The 24,708-nt window shown below is 49.1% G+C and overlaps 2 protein-coding genes across 5 annotated transcripts in view; one reads left to right on the top strand and one right to left on the bottom strand.

The window, feature by feature from the left end:
- The first annotated feature begins 210 nt into the window (after nt 1–210).
- Nucleotides 211–24,708, top strand: part of SVEP1 (sushi, von Willebrand factor type A, EGF and pentraxin domain containing 1) — a 179,428-nt gene continuing 154,930 nt past the window's right edge. For 2 of the 3 annotated variants that reach the window (XM_075931435.1, XM_075931434.1), the window contains exon 1: nt 11,402–12,207. In XM_075931435.1, the coding sequence (XP_075787550.1) occupies nt 11,692–12,207 (516 nt within the window). In that variant the 5' untranslated portion in view covers nt 11,402–11,691. Of the gene's footprint in view, nt 355–11,401; nt 12,208–24,708 lie in introns of those variants that run through there. The other variant, XM_075931436.1, reaches the window with a different exon arrangement.
- Nucleotides 7,436–11,027, bottom strand: LOC102446578 (uncharacterized). Of its 2 annotated transcripts, none has more exons than XM_075931437.1 (3): nt 10,929–11,027; nt 8,545–10,683; nt 7,436–8,242 (listed from the first exon to the last, which is right to left on the bottom strand). In XM_075931437.1, the coding sequence occupies exons 2-3, from the start codon at nt 9,124–9,126 to the stop codon at nt 7,499–7,501; spliced, it is 1,326 nt and encodes a 441-aa protein (XP_075787552.1). In that variant the 5' UTR covers nt 9,127–10,683; nt 10,929–11,027; the 3' UTR covers nt 7,436–7,498. The 2 variants fall into 2 exon arrangements, with proteins under 2 accessions (XP_075787552.1, XP_006118056.3); XM_006117994.4 differs by having other exon boundaries at nt 10,860–11,021.

Genomic DNA, 24,708 nt, shown 5'->3' with positions numbered 1-24,708 from the left:
TCTTTGCAGCCGCGGGGGGGCAGCGCGCAGGGAGCTGATCCCCGGCCCCGCTGGCTGCCCGAGGCGGGGGAGCGCGCGGCTCCGCTTTGCCTGGACCATGCGGCCCCTGCTGGCGCGCTGCTGCTGCTGCTGCTGGGGGAGGGAGGTGGCGCCGCCTTGCTGAGAGCGCTGCAGCCGCCGGCGCACACCACGGCCGCCAAGGTTGAGCGGCTGGGCCGCCTTCAAGCGCCAGGTGCGGCGGCTGCGGGAGCCGGGTTCCTGGTGGACGAGTCCTCGAGCGCGGGGCCCGCCAACTCCTTCAGCGAGCAGCTGCCGGAGAGAGGGGAGTGCGCTCCCGGGCCCCCCTTTAATTGGGTAACTGGTTAAACACTCGGTTCACATCCCTGCTTTATCTGCAGCTGGGTGTTTGACAAACTCTCTAATAGGTCACGTATTTAAACAGAATTCTTATTGAGTTCAGTGGGAATTTTGCTTTGAAAGGAAATCAATAAGGATTCCAGCCAGTGTGAGGCTCAGCATTGATAGGGTCAATTATTTCCTCCTCTTTGCTCCATATAGTTGATAACGGTATATAATGTTCACTTTCTAGTGTGCTCTAGAGTAGTGTGTGGAAATAACATTTAAAAAAACATCTGCAAGGTAATGCTGTAGTTGTGCGATTAAGCTATGCTATAGGCTCAATATCATAAGAATTTTCTAAAGTTTAAAAATTAACCTTAAGTAATTGTGTTATAAATACAATTTAAGTATGTTACAGCTCCATAGAAATGAATCAGTTTTCCTTCCCCTGTAATCCTAACAATCTATTTTTAAAAACAAGCAAAGAAAATCTTTGTTACACATAGATGATTTAGTTGTACAAGCACAGGTAAATAAGGTATTCCATGGATACAATAGTATTGCTGTCTTCTACATTTTCTTAATTGGGCTTGATGATCACTTCATGATATGGCAGTGTATTGAGAAGGAATGATGATACTACATTTTCACTGAACTAGCAGCATCCTATCTCTTGGTTTAAAAGATTAAGTTCTGTCTTCCTTCTTTCATACAAATTACAACTCTAGGGATATGCTTTTTTCTAAGAACCCAAAAAAAGATTTTGTTAGGTTTAAAATGCCACTGTTTGAGTTAACTTAGGAAAATACACATCAATGTAATAATCAGCTTTCTTTTCTTCCTCTGAACTATTATGTTCCTGTTCTCTATTGTTAGCTGCTTTCTCTGACAGCAATGATTTTTTTGTCTTTTTTCCCCCCCTTGTTGGCCCCACTTTTTTTTTCTGTCCCAATATGTGTAATACAATGAAATCCAACATCCTCATCTTTTCCAATTGGCAGAGTTTATTAAACAAATAAAACCAAGAGCCCTTGAAATAATTAATGAATCCCAGGTAAATCGTTCCAGGCTCCCAGAAATAGTACAAGTCATGTGTGGGTTTATCTGTAAATACAGGCAGTCCCCGGGTTACGTACAAGATAGGGACTGTAGGTTTGTTCTTAAGTTGAATCTGTATGTAAGTCGGAACTGGCGTCCAGATTCAGACACTGCTGAAACTGACCGCCAGTTCTGACTTACATACAGAATCAACTTAAGAACCCCAGGCGTCCCCAAGTCAGCTGCTGCTGAAACTGATCAGCAGCTGATTCCAGGAAGCCCGGGGCAGAGCAACTCTGCCTGGGGCTTCCTGTAGTCAGCGCTGGTCAGTTTCAGCAGAAGCTGACTTGGGGACGCCTGGGGCAGAGCAGCTGGGGTGCTACTGGACCAACCCAGCAGCACCCCATCTGCTCTGCCCCAGACGTCCTGATTCAGCCGCTGCTGAAATTGACCAGCAGCGGCTGAATCAGGACCTGGGGCAGAGCAGCTGGGGCGCTGCCGATCCCCAGCTACTCTGCCCCAGAGTCCAAAACAAAAGCCTGGTCTGCTGGGGGGGGGAAGCACACTAGCTGCGCCCCCCCCCCCCAGCAGACCAGGGACACGGGGAGCAGAGCCGCAGCGGCAGCGGGGTGCCGCGCCTCTGAGGCTTTGCTCTGGCAAAGCCTCTGAGGCGCGGGACCCCCCGCGGCTGCGGCTTCAGTCAGGGTGCCTGTGGTCTGCTGGGGACCGTCCCCAGCAGACCACAGGCACCCGGACTGAAGCCGCAGCCGCGGGGGGTCCCGCGCCTCTGAGGCTTTGCCAGGGCAAAGCCTCAGAGGCGCGGGGAACCGCGGCTGCTGCCGCTCCAGTCTGGATGCCTGTGGTCTGCTGGGGACGGTCCCCAGCAGACCACAGGCACCCGGACTGAAGCCGCAGCCGCGGGGGGGTCCCGCGCCTCTGAGGCTTTGCCAGAGCAAAGCCTCAGAGGCGCGGGGAACCGCCGCTGCTGCCGCTTTGACTGAAGCGGCAGCAGCGGCGGTTCCCCGCGCCTCTGAGGCTTTGCTCTGGCAAAGCCTCAGGCGCGGGACCCCCCCGCGGCTGCGGCTTCAGTCCGGGTGCCTGTGGTCTGCTGGGGACCGTCCCCAGCAGACCACAGGCACCGGGTCTCATGCGGCAGCAGCGGGGGTTCCCGCGCTTCTGAGGCTTTGCTCTGGCAAAGCCTCAGAAGCGCGGGAACCCGCCCGGTGCCTCTGGTCTGCTGGAGACGGTCTCCAGCAGACCAGGGGCACCGGAGCAGCTTACGAACGGGGCTTTCTCGCCCCGACTTCCGGGGCGAGAAAGCTCCGTTCGTAAGTGCGGATCCGACGTAAGTCGGATCCGCGTAAGTCGGGGACTGCCTGTACTATAGATTTGAACAGTGATGGGCAACCCAGGCTAGTGAATACACCGCACGAGTGGCCCTCCATCTCAGTAGGCCACAAGATTATCATAACCAAGACAGTCTCCGAGGATAGGGTAGTTTTGTTAATTATGTTTGTGTACCTAGAATTTGCAGGGTGTGCCGATTGAACCATAGCAGCGCTCTAATTGTCTGCAGAGGGAGCACATGGCTCTTACAGTCATTGTTGTGTGCAATTTGCATGCACCTCATGACCTTGCTTGATGTGTGTTTCAGTAATACTGGTAGCAAAAAAACCCCTATGTGAATGGAAAACATTGGAATCTGGCAACCTTGTACATAGTCAGGGCCAGCCCAAGCCCTTTTGGTGCCTTGGGCCCGAGCGTGCGGCACCACCCCAGGGCACATGTGCAGGCCTGCCCCTGGGGCACATGGTACATGTGCTGCCTGGCCCGGCCTGGCCAGCACTGCTGGCGCAGGCACCAGGCCATGCAGGGCCCCACAGCCGTGAGGGCAAGGGCACTGCTGTCCGGTGCCACGGGGCCGGCGCTGCTGGAGCCAGGTGCGTGGCTCCTGATGGCAGCTGTAAGGAACACCGCGTGCCCCTTACAGCTGCCATCAGGTGCCCCCCATCGGTTCACCCATGCCTTTGTCCGGCCCTGCACATAGGCAACCATAATCAAAATGTCTCGTGGTCCACATGTAGAATGGGTCTCCATGGTATGACGTAATTGTCACTAACTTCACTTGTCTGCCTCCACAAGTAGAGTACCTGAAGCATTGCTTTAGAATCTCATGCAAGGAGTGCTACACTTTTAATATATGGTATGTCATGTAATGCTGCTTCCAACAGATGCTGAGCCTTCCGCATTCAAAAAGTGAAAGGGTTCTCTTCTGTTCTTTAAATATTTCCACTGTCTGTGGAGGGATCTCTGGAAGATGTTTGTGTCAGAGGTGCTGTCTCTGCTGTGCTGTCATCCTGGATGTTTACCATGACTTAAACATTTACTAGACACCTAGCAGATGACTCCTGATATGTGGAAATATGAAACATGCATTAATTAGTGTGAGCCCTGAGTGAGGGCCTGAGAGAGCTTTTATGAGAAGTTTAGCTCCATCATTCACAGCTGCTGTGATTTTCACCAAAGTGCTGTTCCTGGATCCTATTCCATACTTTCCAGATGTTTGTCTAGTGGGTCTTTTTCACATGTTCAGGGTCTAACTCGGTGATGGGCTACATACGGCCCATTGGGGTTCTGTGTATGGTCCGCAAGACATTTTGTTTACCATTGCAGGGTTTCCAGATTCAGCTAGTTTCAATCCATATTGATTTTTCTCTTCCAGTATTACTAAACCGACTCACCTGTAAAGCAAGGGTGTGTCAAGTGAGGTGTGTGCTCATTGCACACAACATTGACTGTGAGGGGAGCCATGCCCGCCCTCTACATCCCATCAAAGTATGGCTGTGGTTCAATTGGCTCCCCCCACAAGTTTTAGTATACAAAGGCAGTTAGCAAAGGTACCCTATCCCAGGACGCTGCATTGGTTATGGCAATCTTGTAGCCCACTGATATGAAGGAGGGACAGTCATGCAGCCCACTCATTGGCCCTGGTTGTCCACTGCAAGTCTAAGCAATTCCCATATTTTGAGTCAGGAAGAATTTTCTCCCCAGGTCAGATTGGCAAAAATCCTCCAGGATCTCTGCCATTCTTCTTCTGTATGGAGCATGAGACACTTGCAGCTTTAAACTAGTGTATAAATGGTGGATTCTCTGTAACCTGAAGTTTTAAAATCATTATATGAGGACGTCAGTAACTCAGCCAGAGGTTAGGGGCCTATTACAGAAGTGGGTAGATGAGGGTCTGAGGCTTGTAGTATGCAGGAGGTCAAACTAGGTGACCCTTTTGGCCTGAGTCTTTGAGTGAGTCTGTATCATATCAGCTCTTGTCTAGTAGGTGTTTGGTACATTTGAAGACCCATACCCTTTAGCTGCTGAAAAGGAAAGGATCCAAAAGCTTCTTGATGCCACTTTATTAAGCAGTCACACTCAGTTTCACTGAGTATGTCAACACTGCACACTTGTTTCAAAATAAGCTATTCTGGAATAATTATAAAAAATAGCTTATTTTGAAATAACAGGTCTACACTACAGGCAAACCTCAAAATTAGTTCAAGGCAGGCTTCCCTAATGTAGACGAGCTACCTCGATTTAGAGCCCCAGGAGGCACCGGGGAGGAGTAACTTAGAATGGCCCTGGTGAGGGGCCATTTCGAAATAACAGTGGAGCATCTACACGTGCCTTATTTTGAAATAGCGACTTCAGAATAGACGTTATTCCTCATAGAATGAGGTTTAGTCACCCATTAGATAAGCTCAATCATGTACAAGGTCCACCAGGCTGATTGAAAGAAGAGGCAAGTTAATCATGTCAACCTTCTGAAACCATGGCAAGCACTGGAAGGGTTACTTAGTAACCCCATCCCTTGGAGCTGGCACTGGGACCGCAGGTACCGGAGTTAGCCAAGAAGGAAGGACCACAGCTGGGTGACACACTGAAAGTCAGTGGAAGCAGGTTCAAAAATTGATAGAAGCTTTAAAGAACACCTTTACCACCTGCCCTGGCTGGAGGATAGTCATAACCCGTTCCTCCCGGCCAAATAGTGTGAAAAGGGACCCGCCCCCTACCAACACGGATGAGGGAGACTGTGGAAGGTGAAGTCCAGACGATTGTAGACCTAGGGGTGATTGAGAGATTGGCGAGTGGAGGAGCCCTTTGGTTCTTGTCCCAAAACCTGAGGGTAGTCGATTCTGCATCAACTTCTGCAAGATCAATGTGATATTGAAATTTGATGCGTACCTGATGCCTAGAACTGAAGAGATGCTAGACTGTCTTGGAATGGCTCAATATCTTATCACCCTGGACCTGTCCAAAGGATATTGGTAGATCCCTTTAGATCAAGAGTCCCGGGAGAAAATGGTGGTCTCCACGCCCTCTGGCCTGTTTCACTTTGTCTGGATGCCTTTTGGCCTTCATGGGGCCCTAGCCACCTTCCAGTGGATGATGGACCGATTATTAAGCCCCCATGCAGCCTACGTAGACAATGTGGTAGTCTACACTACAGCCAAGACTGGAATGAACATTTATTACAAGTGGCGGCTGTCCTTCAAACACTCCAGGATGCCAGCCTCATGGCCAACTCTAAAAAATGCCATATTGGATGGCAGGAGATTACCTAACTGGGGTACCGGTTGGGGTGGGGATTGGTGCCCCCCCCTCATGAGAAAAGTAGAGGCTGTCTAAAAGTACCCTGCTCCTACCACGAAGCATAAGGTACGGCAGTTCCTTGGGCTGGCTAGTTACTACCACCACTTTGTGGTTCAAACCTTCTGGCATCGTTGACCAAAAATAGACTGCAACGAGTACTGTGGTCTTTGGAATGTGAGGAAGCCTTCCAGACCCTGAAGGACGCATTGTGTAGAGAACCGGTCCTTTTCAGCACTGACTTCGACTGACCCTTCATTGTACAAATAGACACTTTGGAAGTCAGGCTGGGGGCAGTACTCACAAGACGTGGATGGGGAGGAACACCTTGTCCTTTATATTAGTCAAACTCTTTCTTTCCTAGGGAGTGAAACTATTCCGGTGGTTATGGCCATTAAGTGGGTGGTTGAAGCCTTATGCTATTACCTCCTAGGGGACTCGTTTATACTAATTACAGTCCACGCACCCCTCAAGTGGCTGCACAACATGAGAAATGCCAATGCCTGGATAATGCGACTGTATCTCACCCTGCAGCAGTACACTTTTACCGTACAAGACCAAGCCGGGGAAGGTGAATTCCAATGCTGATTGCCTGTCCCGGGGGGGGGGGGGGGGGGAGATCAAGTGCCCAGCCCCGTGGACCAGGAGCTGGACTTAAGGGGGGAGGGGTATGTAGTGAGCAGGGATGGCTGCTCACTGATCCTGAGGAGGAAGAACTTCTCTTTGAGCCCGGGTGGGCTGAGACGGAGCCTGCCTCTCTAATTCCACAGAGGCCCAGGAGTGGGGCAGGAGGCATAAAAGTCCAGCCCAGGAGCTCAGTAGGTACCCAGCCGCTGGAGGAAGCAAAGGCCTGCCCTGAGTTCCCATGCCAGGAGGGCCCTGAGGATCTGGCAGAGGTCAAGGAGTGGCCCGTGCTGTCAGGCCCTGGCCCTGAAGAGGAAACTTTCTTTACCCTACCCCAGAACACAGATTACCAGGACCCTGGAACCCGCAGTGGACCGAAAGCCAGGTAGAGACTGAGGGGGAAGTTGGAAGTGGCCCAGGGGAAGCAGACAATGGCAGCAGCAGGTGTGGGGCCAGATCCTCCAGCGGTGCGACCGCATGTGCGACACCATCTCCACCCTCATGTCACACATCGGCCATGTCATCCACTATGGCATGGCCTTGCCTCACCCTGCTGCCCTCCCTGTGCCCATGCCCTCTCCTGCCACACTCATGCCCTGCCCCCCCACTGCACCCCATCCTGCCCACCTTCCCATTCTGCCTGCCCCAACCCGGGCTGAAGGGCACCGAGGCCTCTGCACCCGTGGACATGCTGGAGGAGCCGCCCCTTCCAGCAGTAACTCCCTCTCCCAGTTCAGAGCCCCCTCCCACTGCCCACCCTTCATCCTTATGTAAATAAATAGTTTATTGTTGGTTAAACAAAGTTGTGTTTATTGGGAGGGAAGGCTTGGGGATGTGGATGCGAGACAGAAGTGACCTAGTGTGGAGCCTGGGAGAACATCTCCCTGAGGGCCTCTCGGATGCGCACCCTGTCGTGGTGCGCCTGCCAGCTGGCGGCTGTCTGGGGCTGCTCGAACGCCTGGCCCTTGCCTGCCATCCACCCTGGGAGGAAGGCCTCCCCCTTCTGCTCCACAATGTTGTGCAACACACAACATGCTGCGACCACCTTAATGTTCTGCTCACCCATGTTGAGACTGGTGAGCAAACAATGAAATCTCGCCTTCAGCCATCCGAAGGCCGCTCCACCTGGTTGCGGGCCCAGCTCAGGTGCAGGTTGAATCTTTCTCAGCTGAGGTCCATGTGTCTGGTATATGGCCACATCAGCCATGGCATCAGGGTGTAAGCTACGTCCCCCACAATGCACGGTGTCATGCGGATGTCCCCAACCATCAATTCCCACTGGGGGAAGAAAGTGCCCACCTCCATCCTGTGAAACAGGCTGGAGTTTCGGAGGATGCAGGTGTCCTGCACGACCACCCCACATGTGTCTATGAAGCGGCCTCAGTGGTCCACAAGGGCCTGGAGCACCATCGAGAAGTACACTTTGTGGTTGATAAAGTGGGCCGCTCGATGCTCCGGTACCTGTATGGGGATGTGGGTCCCATCCATAGCTCCCCCACAGTTGGTGAACCCCCAGGGCAGGGAAGCCAGCCACGGTTGCATCCACGTCCCGCAGGCAGATGACCCTCTTGAGCAGTATGTCGTTGATGGCTCTGACAACCTGCAGAAGGACACACAGAAACACAGGGAACACATAGAATGAGCATGGAGGGTGCATGAGCCCTTGGGGGTGCCTGCCTCCTCCGATGCCCTCTCCTCTCAAACACACAAGGGCCTCCTTGCCCCGGCACCCCACCACCACCAGCATGGCTATGTGAGGGAGGGATGGCACCATCCTCTGGGTGACAGGGCTTCCCCCACACCATACCCTCCCAGCCTAGAGTCTTCCCTTTTCCTGGGCTGGGACTGCAGCCCTTCTCTCTTCTCTCCCCCCCCCCCCCCCGCCCTCTCCCAGGGCCTTACCTGCATCAAGCTGGCACCCACTGTGGACCTGCCCACCCTGAACTGGTGTGCCACCAAGCAGTAGCTGTCCGCGGCAGCCAGCTTCCACAGGGTGATGGCGACCCTCTTGTACACGGGATGGGTGTTGCATCTGTGAAGCACAGGGGCAAGCCAGGCACACAGGTCTAGGAACGTCTGCTTCCGCATCCAAAAGTTCTGGAGCCGTTGCTGGTTGTCCCATTGCTCCAGGATCAGCCAGTCCCACCATTCAGAACTGGCATCAAGTCTCCAGTATTGCCTCCCCACGGTGGGGTAGGGATGCCACAGCAAAGCTGCCGCATCCAGGTAGAGAGAGTCCAGACAGCTCAGCGTCGAGCTCATGCAGGAGTAGCGAGGCAGCATAGAGCAACAGCTGCACGCACTCCAAAATGGCCGTGTGGAGCCAGAGCAGGCACAGGGCCATCCCTGGCTCCATAGTACAGCAAGGAGAAGGCAAAAGTCCCCAAAGGCACTAGGGCACAAGCTGTGGTGTCCAAAGAGGCTGAGGGCAACCACAACAAGCACTGCTACAGCTTTGAGTCCCTGCCAGAGCTCCCAAAGCATGCAGCAGCAGAGAAACAGCTGTCCAGGGAGAACCCTTTAAGTATGTCTCAGAGAGGCTCCAGTCCCCACCCCTGGAAGGTCCTGGTGCCCTTTTGCCCTGTCCTAAGTGGTTCCAGGGGGGAGGTCTTTGTGCAAGAGCATCCCTCCAGTGTGGATGCGCTCTTATGCAAAAGCACTTCACTTTTGCGATGTGCTTTGAGCAGCGTGGATGTGCTCTTGTGCAAGAACTCTTGAGCAAAACAGTTCTTGCGCAAGAAGCCTGCGGTGTAGACATAGCCCCAGTGTAATGCATGCTTGTGTGCTGCTTATAGCAAGAACATGTATTGGAATTTGAAAGACATTCCTATACATAAGCGTGCACACACAAGCACACACCACATCAGAATGTTCATAGGAGGGTTTTTGGTAAGATTGTGTGTCCCATCATAGCAAAAACCTGACACCGGGGCTACTCAATACGCAGCCTATGCCTGTGGGTCACATGCAGCCCATGTCCCGTTTGTTTGCAGCCTGCGGTGTGGTTTGGGTTTACACAGGGCTCAACACACAGCCCGCGGGTGGGAGCCAAAACAGAAAAGTAGTCCATATAATGGTCTCCTGTTGATATGCTTTTTAGAAGTTAAATTCCTGGACTGTCACTGCTCATTAAAAGTGCTGTCATATGGGTGGATATCGGGTAAATATTGCATTTTATTAATATCAGTAGAACTGACTTAAATGGAGGTTGTGTGTTGTGTATTCATGCCTGTCGGTGTGAAAGAAGCTATTTGCATAGATATTTGCATGTCTATGCAACCATGCTTAAGTTGCGGTCTTCGGCATACGTTGTGAGTATCATTGTGGCCCCCAGGGCTTCCAAAATTGAGTAGCCCTGCCTTATACCGTCAACGTTAATGGCAAAACTCCTGTTGATTTCAGCAGGAACCGAATTTGGCCTAAAATTTTACATTTATTGTTATCACCGTAAAGAATAAATTAACACAAAGCATAGAGGGTCTGGTACTGTAGGGTATTTAGTGCCTTTGTTACCTTCTGTGGGCTAGACTTCACTGCCCTTCTCCAGTGTCTAAAAATCCCCACTCCCATAGAATGTACTAGATCCAGATTTCAGTCTGTGAGGAATTTCAGCAAGAATTGCCCAGTGTCAGCCTCCCTACATTCCAGCTCCAAAGAAACTAAAGAAATGAATTTAATTAAATAACGTTATAAAATCTTATGAAGAAACAATCTAATTCTTAAAACAGAATACAGCTATTTTATAACCCACAGATAAAGTCCATAGTTACAGTAAACATGAACAATTCAGTCCCCACAGACACAGTAAGAAGAGACGAGAGATCCCAAAAGCTTAGTTTTAGTTCACTAAAGTCTCAGTTTGTGACTCTGATCTTCAAATCTGCACCATATGCTGAGTCTGAATCATCTCTCAACTTGCTTGTAGGGAATCCTCAGCTGGAGTCCAGGCAGGCTCTTCCTCTGCTATGGATCACTGCTAGGCAGCCAGCTCACTGATTAGCTAGTCAGTTAACTCACCAGTGAACAGACTTAAAGAAAACCCTGTTACAAGAAAATACAAAAATGGAGACTAACAAAATAGAAATGACTCTTTTCCCATTGCTACATTTACAGAGAAGCTGGAGCATCACACTGCCTGAGAAAGTGAACTAAGACAGTCTGGCTAAAATCAAAACAGCATTTAAAGTGGACAATTAACACAGAAGAAGATATTTTACCTCCCAGGTTTTCCTTGCTAAAAGTAGCATTGCTTGTAATCCCTGGTAGAGGGTTAACAACAACGGTACCTGCTGCAGAGTGAGGGAAAGCGGTCTGCTTGCTTGTTCAGGGAGTGGAGGGAGTAACACTCCACTCACTCCTACCTCCCCAACAGAGGTCTCTTAAAGAGATAGCTCCCTATTAGATGCATGGGTTACACCTTCTGGAAGGTACATATCACTTTTAACTCATGCATTTGGATGACTTCAGGACACTAGGTACTGTGAAGGGTGGAGTCTGAGAAGTCCAGGCAAGTGGACATGTTAGGATGTTAACAGAAGTTAGCAGACACGTCAGAGATGTGTTCTCTTCTCACTGGGCATACACAGAAATGCGAGTGGAAGTCAGACGCAGGAAGCGAAAGGAGCACTGACACACACTCCCGGTGCCTGGATTCATCCCCCCAGCGCCGCTCCACGCCAGACATCTGGGATCAATCAGGGCTCTCGGTGCCGCTGTGTTTGCTTTGGGAATGCGGACAGGCTGAGCTGCTGGGGGCTCTGGTGCCATGGAATCCCGTCAGCAAGAAGTGGAGCCCTGGGGAGGGGAGAGCCGGGAGAAGAGCTGCTGATCTCGCCTGCCCCCTTCCCTTCCACCCCTCAGTAGGCGGCGAGAGGCAGCGAGCGAAGCACTGACAGGGCCAGTCTCTTTGCAGCCGCGGGGGTGCAGCGTGCCTTGAGGTGCATGGGGCAGTGTGCAGGGAGCTGATCCCCGGCCCCACTGGCTGCCTGAGGTGGGGAAGCACGCAGCCTCTGCTGGCGGAGGGGCCAGCAGCCCCACTTTGCCTGGACCATGTGGTCCCTGATGGTGCTCTGCTGCTGCTGGGGGGGTTTGGTTATGGGCTGGGCAGGTGCGCCGCAGCCCCCCCTCAACTTTACCGCCCTGGCCCTGGCCGCCGCTTCGCAGGGGGCTCTGCAGCTTCAGCCACCGCCACCAGCGGACACCACGGCTGCCAAGGTTGAGCGGCTGGGCCGCACCTTCAAGCGCCAGGTGCGGCGGCTGCGAGAGCACAGCGGGCGGCTGGAGCTGGTCTTCCTGGTGGACGAGTCCTCAAGCGTGGGGCCTGCCAACTTCCTCAGCGAACTGCGTTTTGTCAAGAAGCTGCTCTCTGACTTTCCCGTGGTGCCGGCTGCCACGCGCGTGGCTATTGTCACCTTCTCCTCCAAAAGCAACGTGGTGTCGCGTGTGGACTACATCTCCCAGCGCCGGGCACGCCAGCACAAGTGCGCGCTGCTCAGCCGTGAGATCCCGGCCATCACCTACCGCGGAGGTGGCACCTACACCAAGGGCGCCTTCCAGCAGGCGGCGGTAAGGTCCGGGGCACATGGGGTGGCGGGCACCCATTCAGCCCTGGCCACGCTCCTGCCGGGCACCCACCCAGCCCTGGCCATGCTCCTGCCGGGCACCCAGCCCTTGGCACACTCCTGCCAGGCACCCAGCCCTTGGCACACCCTTGCCAGGCACCCATAGTCACACTGGGCACACCCCTCCTGGGCACTCAGCTGCTGGGCACCCATCCCATTGGCACACTGGGCACACTCCTGCTGGGCATCCACCCTATTGGCACACTCCTGCTGGGCACCCCGCCCTGGGCACACCCCTGCGGGGCATCCACCCTGGATGGGCAGCCACTTGCCGGGCACCCTCTCCATTGGCATGCTCTTGCAAGGCACCCACCCAGCCCTGGGCACATCCTTGACAGGCACCCACCCCTGGGTGGGCTGCCACCTAGTAGGCACCCCTCTGGATACATCCCTGCCAGGCACCTAGCCCTGAGCAGGCAGCCACCTACCAGGCACAACAGTCACCAATCAGGCACCGGCCTCTGAGCACACAGCCACCCGACACCTGCTCACCAGTGCATTCACAGGGTGCACACACTAAACATGCTTACCCACGTGGGCACATAACTACTGGACACACCCATCTTCAGTGGTGCGTATGCACCTGTGTACATTGCCAATAGTATATTCAATATAAACTCAAGGGTGGTTGTAAGTGCATAAATACACTATGCATGGCCACACCTAGGAAAGAGACACATACTGTATGAAATCTACCATCAATTAACATACATGCACATTTTCTTCCTTACTGGACACTGTTCATGTGTTACCAATCATGTAACTGATGTATTCTTATATAAAATACAACTCATTTGTGTAATGTTTGTAAAGTGTCTCAAATGCTATGGATGAAATCTTTGACCCACTTAAGTGAATGGACTTTATTGGGTTGAGGAGTTCCCTCACCGTGTGCACAAACGAACATGGGCAAGATATATACTCGCAAAGACAGCAATTCTGTACTATGTTACATAGGAGTATCTACTATGGGGTTTTCAGAAGTGTAAACTAGGGTATATGTATGAATGTCTGTGTGTATAAACTTACTGATTAGAGGCATGTGTATTCATTTCTGTAAGGAGCTCTGGATCATAAGGGGTTCACAGGCATTACTGCAAAAATAAATGATATTGATAATGACATATTTCTACATAGGAATATTCATGTTTACACAGATGTCTAATTTTCTGTTATGTTGAAGTACACATCATGGGTAAAATTTTCAAAAGCACCTAACTGAGCAGCTTATGCTTCTAAGTCACATTGCAAAAGTAACATAGGAGACGACTTAAGTGTTTAAGGATACAGCTGTAATGTGAAATACATAAAATGTATAAATACAGCTCATATGTGTTTGCATGTGTTCAAGGTACCAGGTAATGTGAAGGGTTTGAGTTTGAGAAGTGACTGAAATCCAGGCAAGTGGACATGTTACGATGTTAACAGAAGTTAGCAGACGCATCAGAGATGTGTTCTTTTCTCACTGTGCATATGTAGAAATGTGAGTGGAAGTGAGACGCAGGAAGCGAAAGGAGCACTGACACACAGGGAAGCTACTTCCTCGATGTCAGTGTGAAGCAGTGAAGGATTTGCATTCATTTTTTTTTTGTCTTGAAGTTATCCTGCAAAGGTTTCTCCATAGAAAATAGTGGCAGCAATTAATCACTAAGAATGTGTCTAGACTACATCTCGCTGTCGACAGAGAACTTCATTTTTTGAGGAATACAGGATCGGTCAAAAAAAGGCTTTATTTTTTGACAGCTCTGCATCTAGACTGCTGGTTTTTTTCAAAAAAGCACCGTTTCGAAAAAAAGCAGTGGCCATGTTTATGCTAATGAGCCACGGGATATTTAAATCCCTGCTTCATTAGCAATTTCAATGTGCTTGATTTGCATCCCTCTGTCGACAGAGGGATGCAGTCTAGACATAGCCTAAAGATAAAACTAGGGATTGTAGTGGTTAGATGGATAACTATTTAACCCATAAGCAATTGCTTGTTGGTTAACAGTCCTAGTTAACCGCGACAACCCCCCTTTCTCCCGCCCATGTGCTCTGCATTTAAAACTCAGACTGGCAGGCTGACTCAATCTCAGCCCCGGCCTGCTGGTCTGAGATTTAAATGAAGAGCATGCGAGGGAGCTGCCTGCAACTCCGCGCTCCTGGCTCCACTCCCAGAAGCCCCACGCTGCTGCCTCTGTAAGAGGGGCAGCAGCGTGGGGCAGCAGGCAGGAGTCAATCTGTGCAGGGAGCTGGTTTAAAAAACAGCTCCTACTTGCCACCCTGTCCATGGGGCACCTCAGCTCACCGTGGACAGCGGCTGCTCCATGAGATGCCGGAGCAGCTTCTGTCTGGGGTGTTCCAGGCCCCCCTGCAGACAGGGGATGCTGCTGCCTCTGATAAAGACATCTGGGTACTCATCTAGCTCTGTCAATCTGTTTCTTCACTTCCCCAGGTGGGTATTGAAGTTTTAAGAATGCCTGATAAAGATCTTGTAGGTGTTCGTCTCTGTCTGTGGGATTGGAGCAAATCCGGTTGCATCTTAGGGCTTTTCTGTAGACAACAGATCATGTGATGTGTCTTGGATGGAAGCTAGAGGCATGTAGGTAGGAATAGTCGTCAGTAGGTTTCCAGTATAGGGTGGTGTTTATGTGACCATAACTTATTTGCACTGTAATGTCAAAGAATTGGATCTCTTGTGTGGACTGATTCATGCTGAGATTGATAGTGAGGTGGAAATTGTTGAAATCCCTGAGGAATTCCTCAAGGGACTCCTTCCCATGGATCCGTATGATGAAGATGTCAGTATTTTAAGGGAGTTATTTAGAAGTATTTTATGCTACTAATTATTAAACTAAAAAAGGACAGATCCTCAGCTGAGGTAAATCTGCTTTACTGAAGTAGAAATGTTGGGCCAGTGTTGGCAGAATTATATGTTACACCCTATCTCTTTCTAGACACACCTGATCTTTTTTAAAAAATCTGGTTTTCTTCTAACCTGATATTGATAGTGTGTAACAAGCCAGTATGTCAAATTCAGTGTTCTGTTGTTATCCAATTAACAAATGTGGCAAACAGTGGTTTACAAAATAATGTAAGCACATTTATTAGTGTCAACAATTTTAATGCTTAGTGTTTGTTTAAATAAGTGTATGCTGCTTGTGTTTCTTCTTGATGTCAAAACATAGACATACAGAGTTATTCTTATCCATTGGGCTGCCCTTGCTGATCAGACTTTAATTTCAGCATGTTTAAAAGATAATTATTTTCCAATTTAGTTTTAGATATTTTTTGTGCTGTATTTTAAAAATGCAGCTCTGCTCTGAAAACTAAAGGGTGGGGCTTACCGGTTAGCTAGTTAATCATTTACATCCCTAACTATGACGGTCACTTTTCAGAGTACAACCATAGTTGAAGTTAATTTGGTGCTGTGATTGAGAGCCCTGGATACTGAAGTTCTCTGTGATATTTATTCACAAAATAAGTACTGCATGGTTAGTGGCAGTGTGACAGGGCCCTTGCCCTGCACTGGCCCTTTCAGGGCTGGGGGTTTGGCCCTTAATGAGGACTGAGAGGGTAGCCCCACTGAGGCAGTTTTCACTAATGAGGGCCCAGCTGGGGGCTATAAAAAGGAGGACTTCTGGGGTGTGTCTAGACTACAGGGTTTTTTCGAAAAAACTTCCTCTGCATCTAGACTGCCTCCACGTTCTTTCAAAATTAAATCAAAAGAACACGGCTTTTTTTTTCCGACCATGGTCAACCTCATTTTACAAAGAAGAATGCCTTTTTTCGAAAGTGCTCTTCGAAAAAAGGCATTCTTGAATGCAAACAGGCCTTTATCGAAAGAGAGCATCCAGATTGCCTGGGCAAAAGTGATTGCAGTCTAGACGCTCTCTTTTGAAAGAGGCTCGTAGTCTAGATGTAGCCCTGGAGGGAGGGGAGAACTGACTGCAGCTAGGGTTGCCAGATGGTTGAAACAAAAATACCGAACACCCTTCCCCCTGCCAAAAAAAAAAACACTGGGGGGAGGGTGTTCGGTATTTTTGTTTCAACCATCTGGCAACCCTAGCTTCAAATTCTGTTGAAGGGAAAAACGGGAGGAGGGACGGGTGGGGGAGACCAAGGTTGTTGAGCAAAAAAAAAAAGGACTCCAAGACTTATTAAGCAAAAAAAAAAAATTTTAATAAAATCGCATGTCCCCTTTAAGAGTGAGTGCAGGGAGAGGAACAGGGGAGCAGTGGAGCACTAAGACCCGGGGGAAGCATTACTGCCCCTTGTAGGGTTGCCAGGTGCCCGGCATTTTTGCCTCCTGGCTGGGGAAAAAATCAGAAAATACATTTTAGGTTTCTCTGAATTTTTTTTTTTACTGGACAGGAGGTGAAAATACTGGACTGTCAGGTGAATATCGGACACCTGGCAACCCTAACTGCAGCTAGGGACAGAGAGCAGCAGGGACCAGACTGCCAGGGAAGCAGGAGGCTTCGTGGAGGTAGAGCAATGCTGGAGAAGGAAGGCAGGGCTTGGGAAGCTCTGGCCAAGCAAGCTCCCAGGCAGCAGGGCCTGAAGGAAGGCCCGAGGCTAGTAGGGCTGTAGAGAGGCAGCCGTGGTAGGCAGGGGCAACTGGTTCACACCCCTTTGCCAGTGATGAGTGGCCATGACAGACTGCAGTTTGCGCCTGAGGCAGGGGCTAGTTGAAGACTGGCAGTGGGTCAATGAGGCAAGGTGAGTACGGGGGAACTGGTGTTCCCTGAGAGGAGAACAGGGTGCCCTGGGAAGGGAGGACCCTGGAGCGCAAGCAAGATAAACACCAATCCCAAACAGGGGGGCTCAGGGATGAGTGGGCACTGCCGGAAGGAAGTGTCCTGAAGAGGATGCCAGGGACAAAGAAACACAGGGAGACACCAGCAAGAGGGAGGCATCCAGCGAGCTAATTCCCAGAGCAACCAGCTGGAGGTGCCAGAGTGGTGAGTCTGCTCCAAGACAGGCAGCACATACCTTTCCATACTATTGTTAATGATCTTAAGAGCTGCCCCAGAGGGGCCAGCTCAAGGAGTGAAAGGGTAATTCAGGCTCCTTGGCAGTTCAGATCTTTGACCTTCCTGCTGAGACTGTCTACAAGTGAGCTATTCAGCATCCTTTGGGAGGTCAGGTTGTGTAATGTAGACAACCCATCCAATAGGAATCAGTGCATTAGCACCCTGATAGGATAGGATATAACCATCACAAACATTTGATTCAGAATAAGAAAAATCAGGTATTTAACAATGTCCATTGTTTTTAAAGTTCCATTTGTAAATGCCAAAATTTGTATGATACCAATATGCAAACTCAGCTATTGCCCTCCCACACACTTCACATACCTTGCAGGGCCAGCCAGATGCTCAGAAGCTTTTCTTCTGCATATTCAAAACTTGAAGCTGATAGGTACTTGACTTATATTGCCTCATCTTCTCTTAGGGCGTGTCTACACTGGATCCAGAAGATGTAAATTCCACATAGAAAAGGCTTATTCATGCTAGCTCTGATTGAGCTATCGGATAAAAATATCAATGAGGCTGTGGTGGTGAGAATTACTAACTAGGGAGTGTTCAAGAGTGGTGCCATTTAAACGGGTAACCGATAAGCGTGAGCTCAGGCTTATTGGTTACACACAGCTCCTGGCCTGGCTCATGGGGAGCTGACTACTACCCTGCACTGCTGCCTTTGTATCAGAGACAGCAGCGTGGGGTGGCAGCTGGGAGCTGGTACACATGGGAAGCTGGCTGCCGCCCTGCGCTGTGGGTGTGTGTAACGGAAATTTTCTGTGATTATACGGCTACCAAGTTACTCACACTGTAACATCCTTAGTGCTAACTATCATGAATGCTTATGTAGGGTCGGGGTAGGATTGTACCCAGGGCAGCTAGTCTACCCTGCCCTTTACACCACCATGGTGACAGTACTAGTTTTAGCACAGTAGTTCAATCAAAGCTAGCATGGGTATGTCTTCTCAAGCTGGAATTTACTTCTTTTAGCTCTAATGTAGGCATGCCAGATAAATCTATTCTGCAGTCTGGGTTTAATTGGCCATTCTGGCAATATAAGCATAATCTAGATAACTTGGGTACCAGGAGCACTGAAGCTATAGCAGCACTGTTTTCAGTGCAGCTAGCTGCCAGAGTAAGTAACCAGAGTGTGAGGTGAGCTTGAGCAGCCTGTACTGAAGGCTGCACTGTTATGGTTTCAATACTACTGATGCCCAAACTAGCTACACTAAGTTCTCTGCGGTGTTCTTATGCATGCTGCAGTCGCATCCTATGATTGCAGTGAAGATAAACTCCTAGACCACACAAACCAAGTTGAATATCTGAGTATATCTGCACAGCAAAACAAAAACCCTCACATGGCAGTAGGTTTCAGCCCCCTGATTAATTGAGGGGTGTGACGGGTCAGCCGAGGCCCGCACTGAAACTGGCAGGGCGTACGGAGTGGGACCAATCAGTGCAGGGAAAGAGTGCCTGCTGGTGGCCCAGGGCGAGACACTGCCCCCCGACCCCGGAGCACCAGGACGTAACCCCACCCCCTGAGACCCAACGCTCCACATGTCAGGACGTCGGGGGAGGGGAGAGGAAGGGCAGCGTGGCCTCCGGCGGGCAGTTTAAAAGACGCCGAGAAGGTGGAAGCGGAGGGAGGACCACGGGGAAGCGATTCCTCCCTCTATGCTGGAGGCGGGAGCACTGGACCCCGGAGAGCCAGGAAGGGGAGTCCAGGACCCACGCCAGAGTGGTAAAACCCGGGGTTCCAGGACTGGAGGCCCTCAGGCCAGGGGGAGGTTAGGAAGCAGCCTGGGGCAGAGCACTTTTGGTGCCCGTGGGCTGACATGTTATGGGGTGGGACCCCGTCAGCCAGGTAAGGGTAGTACCCGAACCCCATAGGGCCCCAGGCTGGGACCCGGTGGAGAGGGTGGGCCCAGGTCCCCCTAGCCCCCACCCCATTATCTCGCATAGTGACCGCATAAGTAAACTTGAGAACCTCGAAAAGGACAGTCACCCCAGTGGGACGTGACTACAGAAGGTTGACCCCAGGGTGGGGTCCAAGGGCCACGGGGTTCCTTGGATGGAGGGCTCGCTGGGCCCTACTCAACCCGAAAAGGGGGGAGCTGGGAGCTCGCACCCCTCTAGCCGCTGGGCCCCGTGGGCTTTAAAACGGTGGGCTTACTGGGCCTCACTCCCGAGGCAGGAAGTGGGGGCTCGCACCCAGACAAAATCCATCACAAGGGGGCTCATACTTACAGGGCTAAAAATAACATTTGTGCTCAGGCTTTCTTGGCTAAGCCAATTTCAACCTGTTTTGCACTGCCAGGAGCAGGAGCACCATGTGTACTTCTAGCATTTGACTACGAGAGATCATTACAATCAGTATCACATGGCAATGTGTGTTTGAGTTTCTTGAATAATGCCAAAGATCTTAATGCACTAGACATCTTGTGGAGGTATTGGAAATTAGCCATCTAGCTGCCTGCCATTCATGTGTCATGTGTAGCACAGAAGCTCTTTCCAGATTGTTTCATCCCATTTGGTCTATCCGCTAAGCCAGTAACGTTCTCATAGAGTTTAAGGCCAGAAGGGCCCATCACGAGCATTTAGTTTGGTCTTTTGCATATCACAAGCCATAGAACCTCCTCTACCCTGTTAGTCACGTGACAGACTCATAATCTCTGGCTAGATTACTGAAGTGTTCAGATCTTGATCTCAAAACTTCAGGTTACGGAGACTCCACCATTTTCTCTAGTTCAAGCTAGGGATTTAATAGTGTAGTCGATTAACTGATTAACCGATAAGCAAAAGCTTATTGATTAATGCCGTCGATTAATGCTATATTGATTAACACACATTCCACCACCCCTCAGTAAATGTTTATCAGGCCTCGCTCATACCAGGTCTAGGACCTATCCCCACTGTGGCTCTGCATTTAAAATGTATTAGGAGTGAGGCAGACAGGCAGCCTGGCTCAGTCCCAGCTCACGCTGGGTCCAGGAGTTCAGCTCCCCACCAGACAGAGCCTGCTGCTGCCTCTGTAACAGAGGCAGCAGCACAGGGTGACAAGCAACCAGTTCCGGGTGGTTTTGAACTTGCTCCCTCACAGACCAGCTCCTACCTGACACCCCACTCTGATATAGAACCCTGGGGGACTATAGAATAGTCAAGTAACTAATAAGAATTCAAGAGGTTATTCAACTACAGTAATTCCTCATGTAATACTGTAGGGTTACATCTAGACTGGCCCCTTCTCCGGAAGAGGCATGCTAATTTCTAACTTTGGAATAGGGAAATCCGCGGGGGATTTAAATATTCCCCGCGGGATTTAAATAAACATGTCCGCCGCTTTTTTTCCAGCTTGGGGAAAAGCCGGAAAAGACCGTCCAGACTGGCGCGATCCTCCGGAATAAAGCCCTTTTCCGGAGGATCTCTTATTCCTACCTTTTCCAGAGGATCGCACCAGTCTGGACGCTCTTTTCCGGCTTTTCCCCAAGCCGGAAAAAAAGCAGCAGACATGTTTATTTAAATCCCGCGGGGGATATTTAAATCCCCCGCGGATTTCCCTATTTCAAAGTCAGAAATTAGCATGCCTCTTCCGGAGAAGGGGCCAGTCTAGACGTAGCCTAGATGTGTTTCTGAAAATGTTCGTGCTAAGTGAAAACGTGCTATCCAGGGTCAATTTTCCAAATAAAAATAAGGGAAAAGATGGGGGCTGCGTTTCAGGTGGTGGTGGCAAAGTCAATTTTTTGTTGATGCTGGGTCGTCAATGTCAGCATTCGATATCTAGCAACACAAGTCACCGCATTTTGTTAAAACACAAAGATAAACACGTGAGTGAGCGGAGGAGCACTGTGACTATGACTATTCATCCGCTCATGCGTATTACCACCGTTTCTGCCAACTTATACCACCGAGCGAAGTAATCCGCCACTTGATTATTTTCTTGTTATTTCGAGGACGGTTGTGTTATTCAAAAAACATTCCCTAAAAAAAAATTGTGCTATTGTGAAAACATGTTAAGTGGGCATGTGTTAAACGAGTAATTACTGTATTCAGTTAATGGATAGCTAACCTCCCTAGCTCAAACCAGCAAGTGACCTGTGTCCCACGCTGCAAAGGTAGGTGAAAATCCTTCACGGTCTCTGCCAATCTTACCTGGGGCAATATTTCTTCCTAGCCCAAAATATGAGTACAAGCTGGAAACCGTGCAGAACTGTTTTTTAAGAAGAGATTTGAATGAAGAGGGGGAGATGAGATGACTCAGAAGAAAGCAAAAAGATGAAAGGACAATAAAGGAAAAATGCATGTGTAGGGATCCATTTTGCTTGTACATGCACCAATCAGAATTACTGTAATAGGTGTCAGAATAATTGATTCACTACATAAGTGATTTGGTTTAACTGAAATAACTTCACTGTAATAGAACATTGCAACAGAATTAGCCAATCCCTGTCTGAAAATAGTAGTTGTGCTGGGCTTTTATCTAGAAGCAAGAGCCTGTTTCCTATGGCACTAATGTTCTAATCTATGCTCATTTAAGGCATTGTACCATCCTTAATTTGTGCATGCTGCTCTCATTTTGGAAATGTGGAAAAGGAGCAGTGTGCCTGCAATTATGTATTGGGCAAGAATGGCGTGCATTAGAGTAAATCTCTCCCTGGATAATTCAGGGAAAAAATCTTGAGAACACCAAATAAAACAGACCTGCCTGACTTCATTTATTTCCACTGTTTCTGTCCAAATGTGTGGAGAGCAGCAGTCTGTCTGAGGTCTTAAAACAAAATTACAAGCAGAGGTCAGAACCACTAGCTATCAACATAAGCCCCTTTTGAATGAGAAAAGCCTCAAAAAAATAGAGCAATCATTTTCAACCAGAGGTCTGGGACCCAGGTTCAAGGGGGTCCTCCAAGCAAGATCAGTGATAGACTTGCTGGGGCTCAGGGCAGAAACTCTAAGCTCTGCTGTGTAGGTCTGAAATCTAGGGCCCTAAGCCCACCACCTAGGGCTGAAGTAGAATCCTGAGCAACTTGTCTTTGTGGGGTGCCCTGTGGTATGCAGCCTTGGGTAACAGACCTGCTTGTTACTCCTTAATACCAGCCCTGGCTTTATGTGCAGAAAACAGTTGTGGTACAGGTGGGCTGTGGAGTTGTTACAGCTGTTGGTCGGGGGTGCATCAGAAAGAAAAAGATTGAGGAACTGTAAAGAAGAGGATGCATCTTCTAACAGCCAAAACAACAGTGACAAAAAAGTGGGTGAAATCGGGTGATAATACTTTGAAATTCTATTGCCTCTCCCATCCAGCAGCCTCAGAGCACTCTAACAAATGTCATGCGAGGCACTCTATGAGGTATGATTCCTAATTGACAGATAAATAGCAGAGTCACATGGCAATTAGATTACTTCTCTACTCAAAGCAATGTATTAATATCTCAAATGACCTCATGACAGGGATTTTGAGACTACTCTAAATTAGACCTTTATGCATCTTTCTGTTGCTCACAGGTTACAAATGAGGTAAACATACAAGGGCGTTGGTACAGAAAGGACAAATGACTCTGTGGATTGGTAATGAAATGCAAAGAAGCAGGGTGATTGCTCTCTAAAAACACTTCATAGTTTCTACAATTGATAGTGGTAGCTCAATATTTCCTAGGTATTCTCTCCACTACCTTTAAGGTGTCCTGTAAATGTTAGCAGCAGAAAATACTGTAAATCCTGGGGTAACATAATTTTGGCATCTAAGATAACATTGAAACCTAAGGGCAACAACTCTGCTAGTATGACTCCATCCCAGCATGCCAGGGATTATCTGAGCTGAATTAGTCCATCTCATCTCAGTTCTTCATAGACTAGTGTCTTAAGCAAAAATGGCATTTTAGCTGGCAAAGACCAGCTATTGAATGGGCACACACACGGAGCTACTCTCTCACTTCAGAGGCAAGGCAAGCAGTAGCAGTTCCTGTTCTGTACCTGTTCAGTGGATAAGAGGTCTTTAGTCTCAGATGCTGCCAATCCCTTACCTTTCACAAGCTGGAAGTTAATATTTAAAATATGGTCAGCTAGCCCTGGAATTCTTATAAGAATTATATGTCCTAACTGCTGAATTTCTAAAGCTGGATTTTGTGTACTAGCTTTGTTACACAAGACTACATTTTTACAATTCTGAGGGCTATTCCTGGCACAAGGGAGATGGCTCATCTGCCAGATACTTGTACAGACTGATCTGAGACTGAATACAATGCAGATGGTAATAACTTTTTGCTAATGTGAAAAGAATGTTGAATTTTGTCGTAGGAGTAAAAGGATCATCTGTTGGATGCATTGGATTGTTTCAGTCACAGCTTAAAACCTGAAAGAAGGGTAAAGAAGAAAAACTTACTACTGACCCAGCCCAATAATTAACCAGTATTTTGACTATTTAATTATATTTTTGTTCGCCCTTTAAAATTACTTTGCTGTAATTATGTATGGACCACATTTTCAAACAAGTCATTTGAGACCTAATTTTCAGAAATTCTGAATACAAAGTCAAGGGAAACTGTGTGTTTTCAGTGCTTCTGAAAAATAGGTCCTATCCAAATCTCCAGTAAAACTGACCTGATCTAGAAAAACCACTCATGCCTTAACTTTACGTGTGTGGATAGCGCTGCTGAATTAACAGGGAGGAGCACCTGAGGCAAGGAGCTCAAATGACACGCCCATGCCCCCTCGCTTAGGCCAAAACTTTGAAAGGTCTCAATTCTGCCTTCTTCCTCTTCTACTCCTCTCATAGGACTGCTCTGCTACCTACATATGCAGCAGCAGGAGACACAATTTTCTACACTCTAGGTCCTACTGGCGCCCTCCCACAGTCTGGCACCTGAGGCGGCCGCCTCAGTTCACCTCATGGTAGGGCTAGCCCTGGATTAGAGACATGAATAAAGTTACTTGTTATAGGGTAAGGATGGGATTTGAATCATTGTACTTGTTGGATTAACATTTTTAGAATAAAAGTGATGTTTACAGGAGTTTTTTGGGAGGGCTACTGGGAGAGGAAGCTATTACAGATTTTTATGAAATAAAACTGATGAAAAATGTCTGACAAATGTTTTTTGGGGGGGGCGGGAAAATATAATCCATTTAGCCTTCTCAGTGACCACAGAGAAGGGTAAAATTTTCCAGAAAATATCCAACAGTTATAGATCTACACTTTAAGTAACCTGTGTTTAATGCCATGTTCATAAAAAGAAGCAAAGCAACTAATTGGAGGATCTATCGCAGGGCTACTCAACACACGGCCCGTTTGTTTGTGGTGCAGTTTGGGCTGATATGAGTTTTAGTAGTTAAATTCCTGGACTGTTGTGAAGCCAAGATGAAAAAGTAGTCAATATAATGGTCTTCTGTTGATATGCTTTTAGAAGTTAAATTCCTGGACTGTCATTGCTCAGTAAAAGTGCTGTCATATGGGT

This window comes from Pelodiscus sinensis, chromosome 6, assembly GCF_049634645.1.
Source record: "Pelodiscus sinensis isolate JC-2024 chromosome 6, ASM4963464v1, whole genome shotgun sequence".
In the NCBI taxonomy this organism is placed as follows: domain Eukaryota; kingdom Metazoa; phylum Chordata; order Testudines; family Trionychidae; genus Pelodiscus; species Pelodiscus sinensis.
This window is presented reverse-complemented; position numbering and strand designations above follow the sequence as displayed.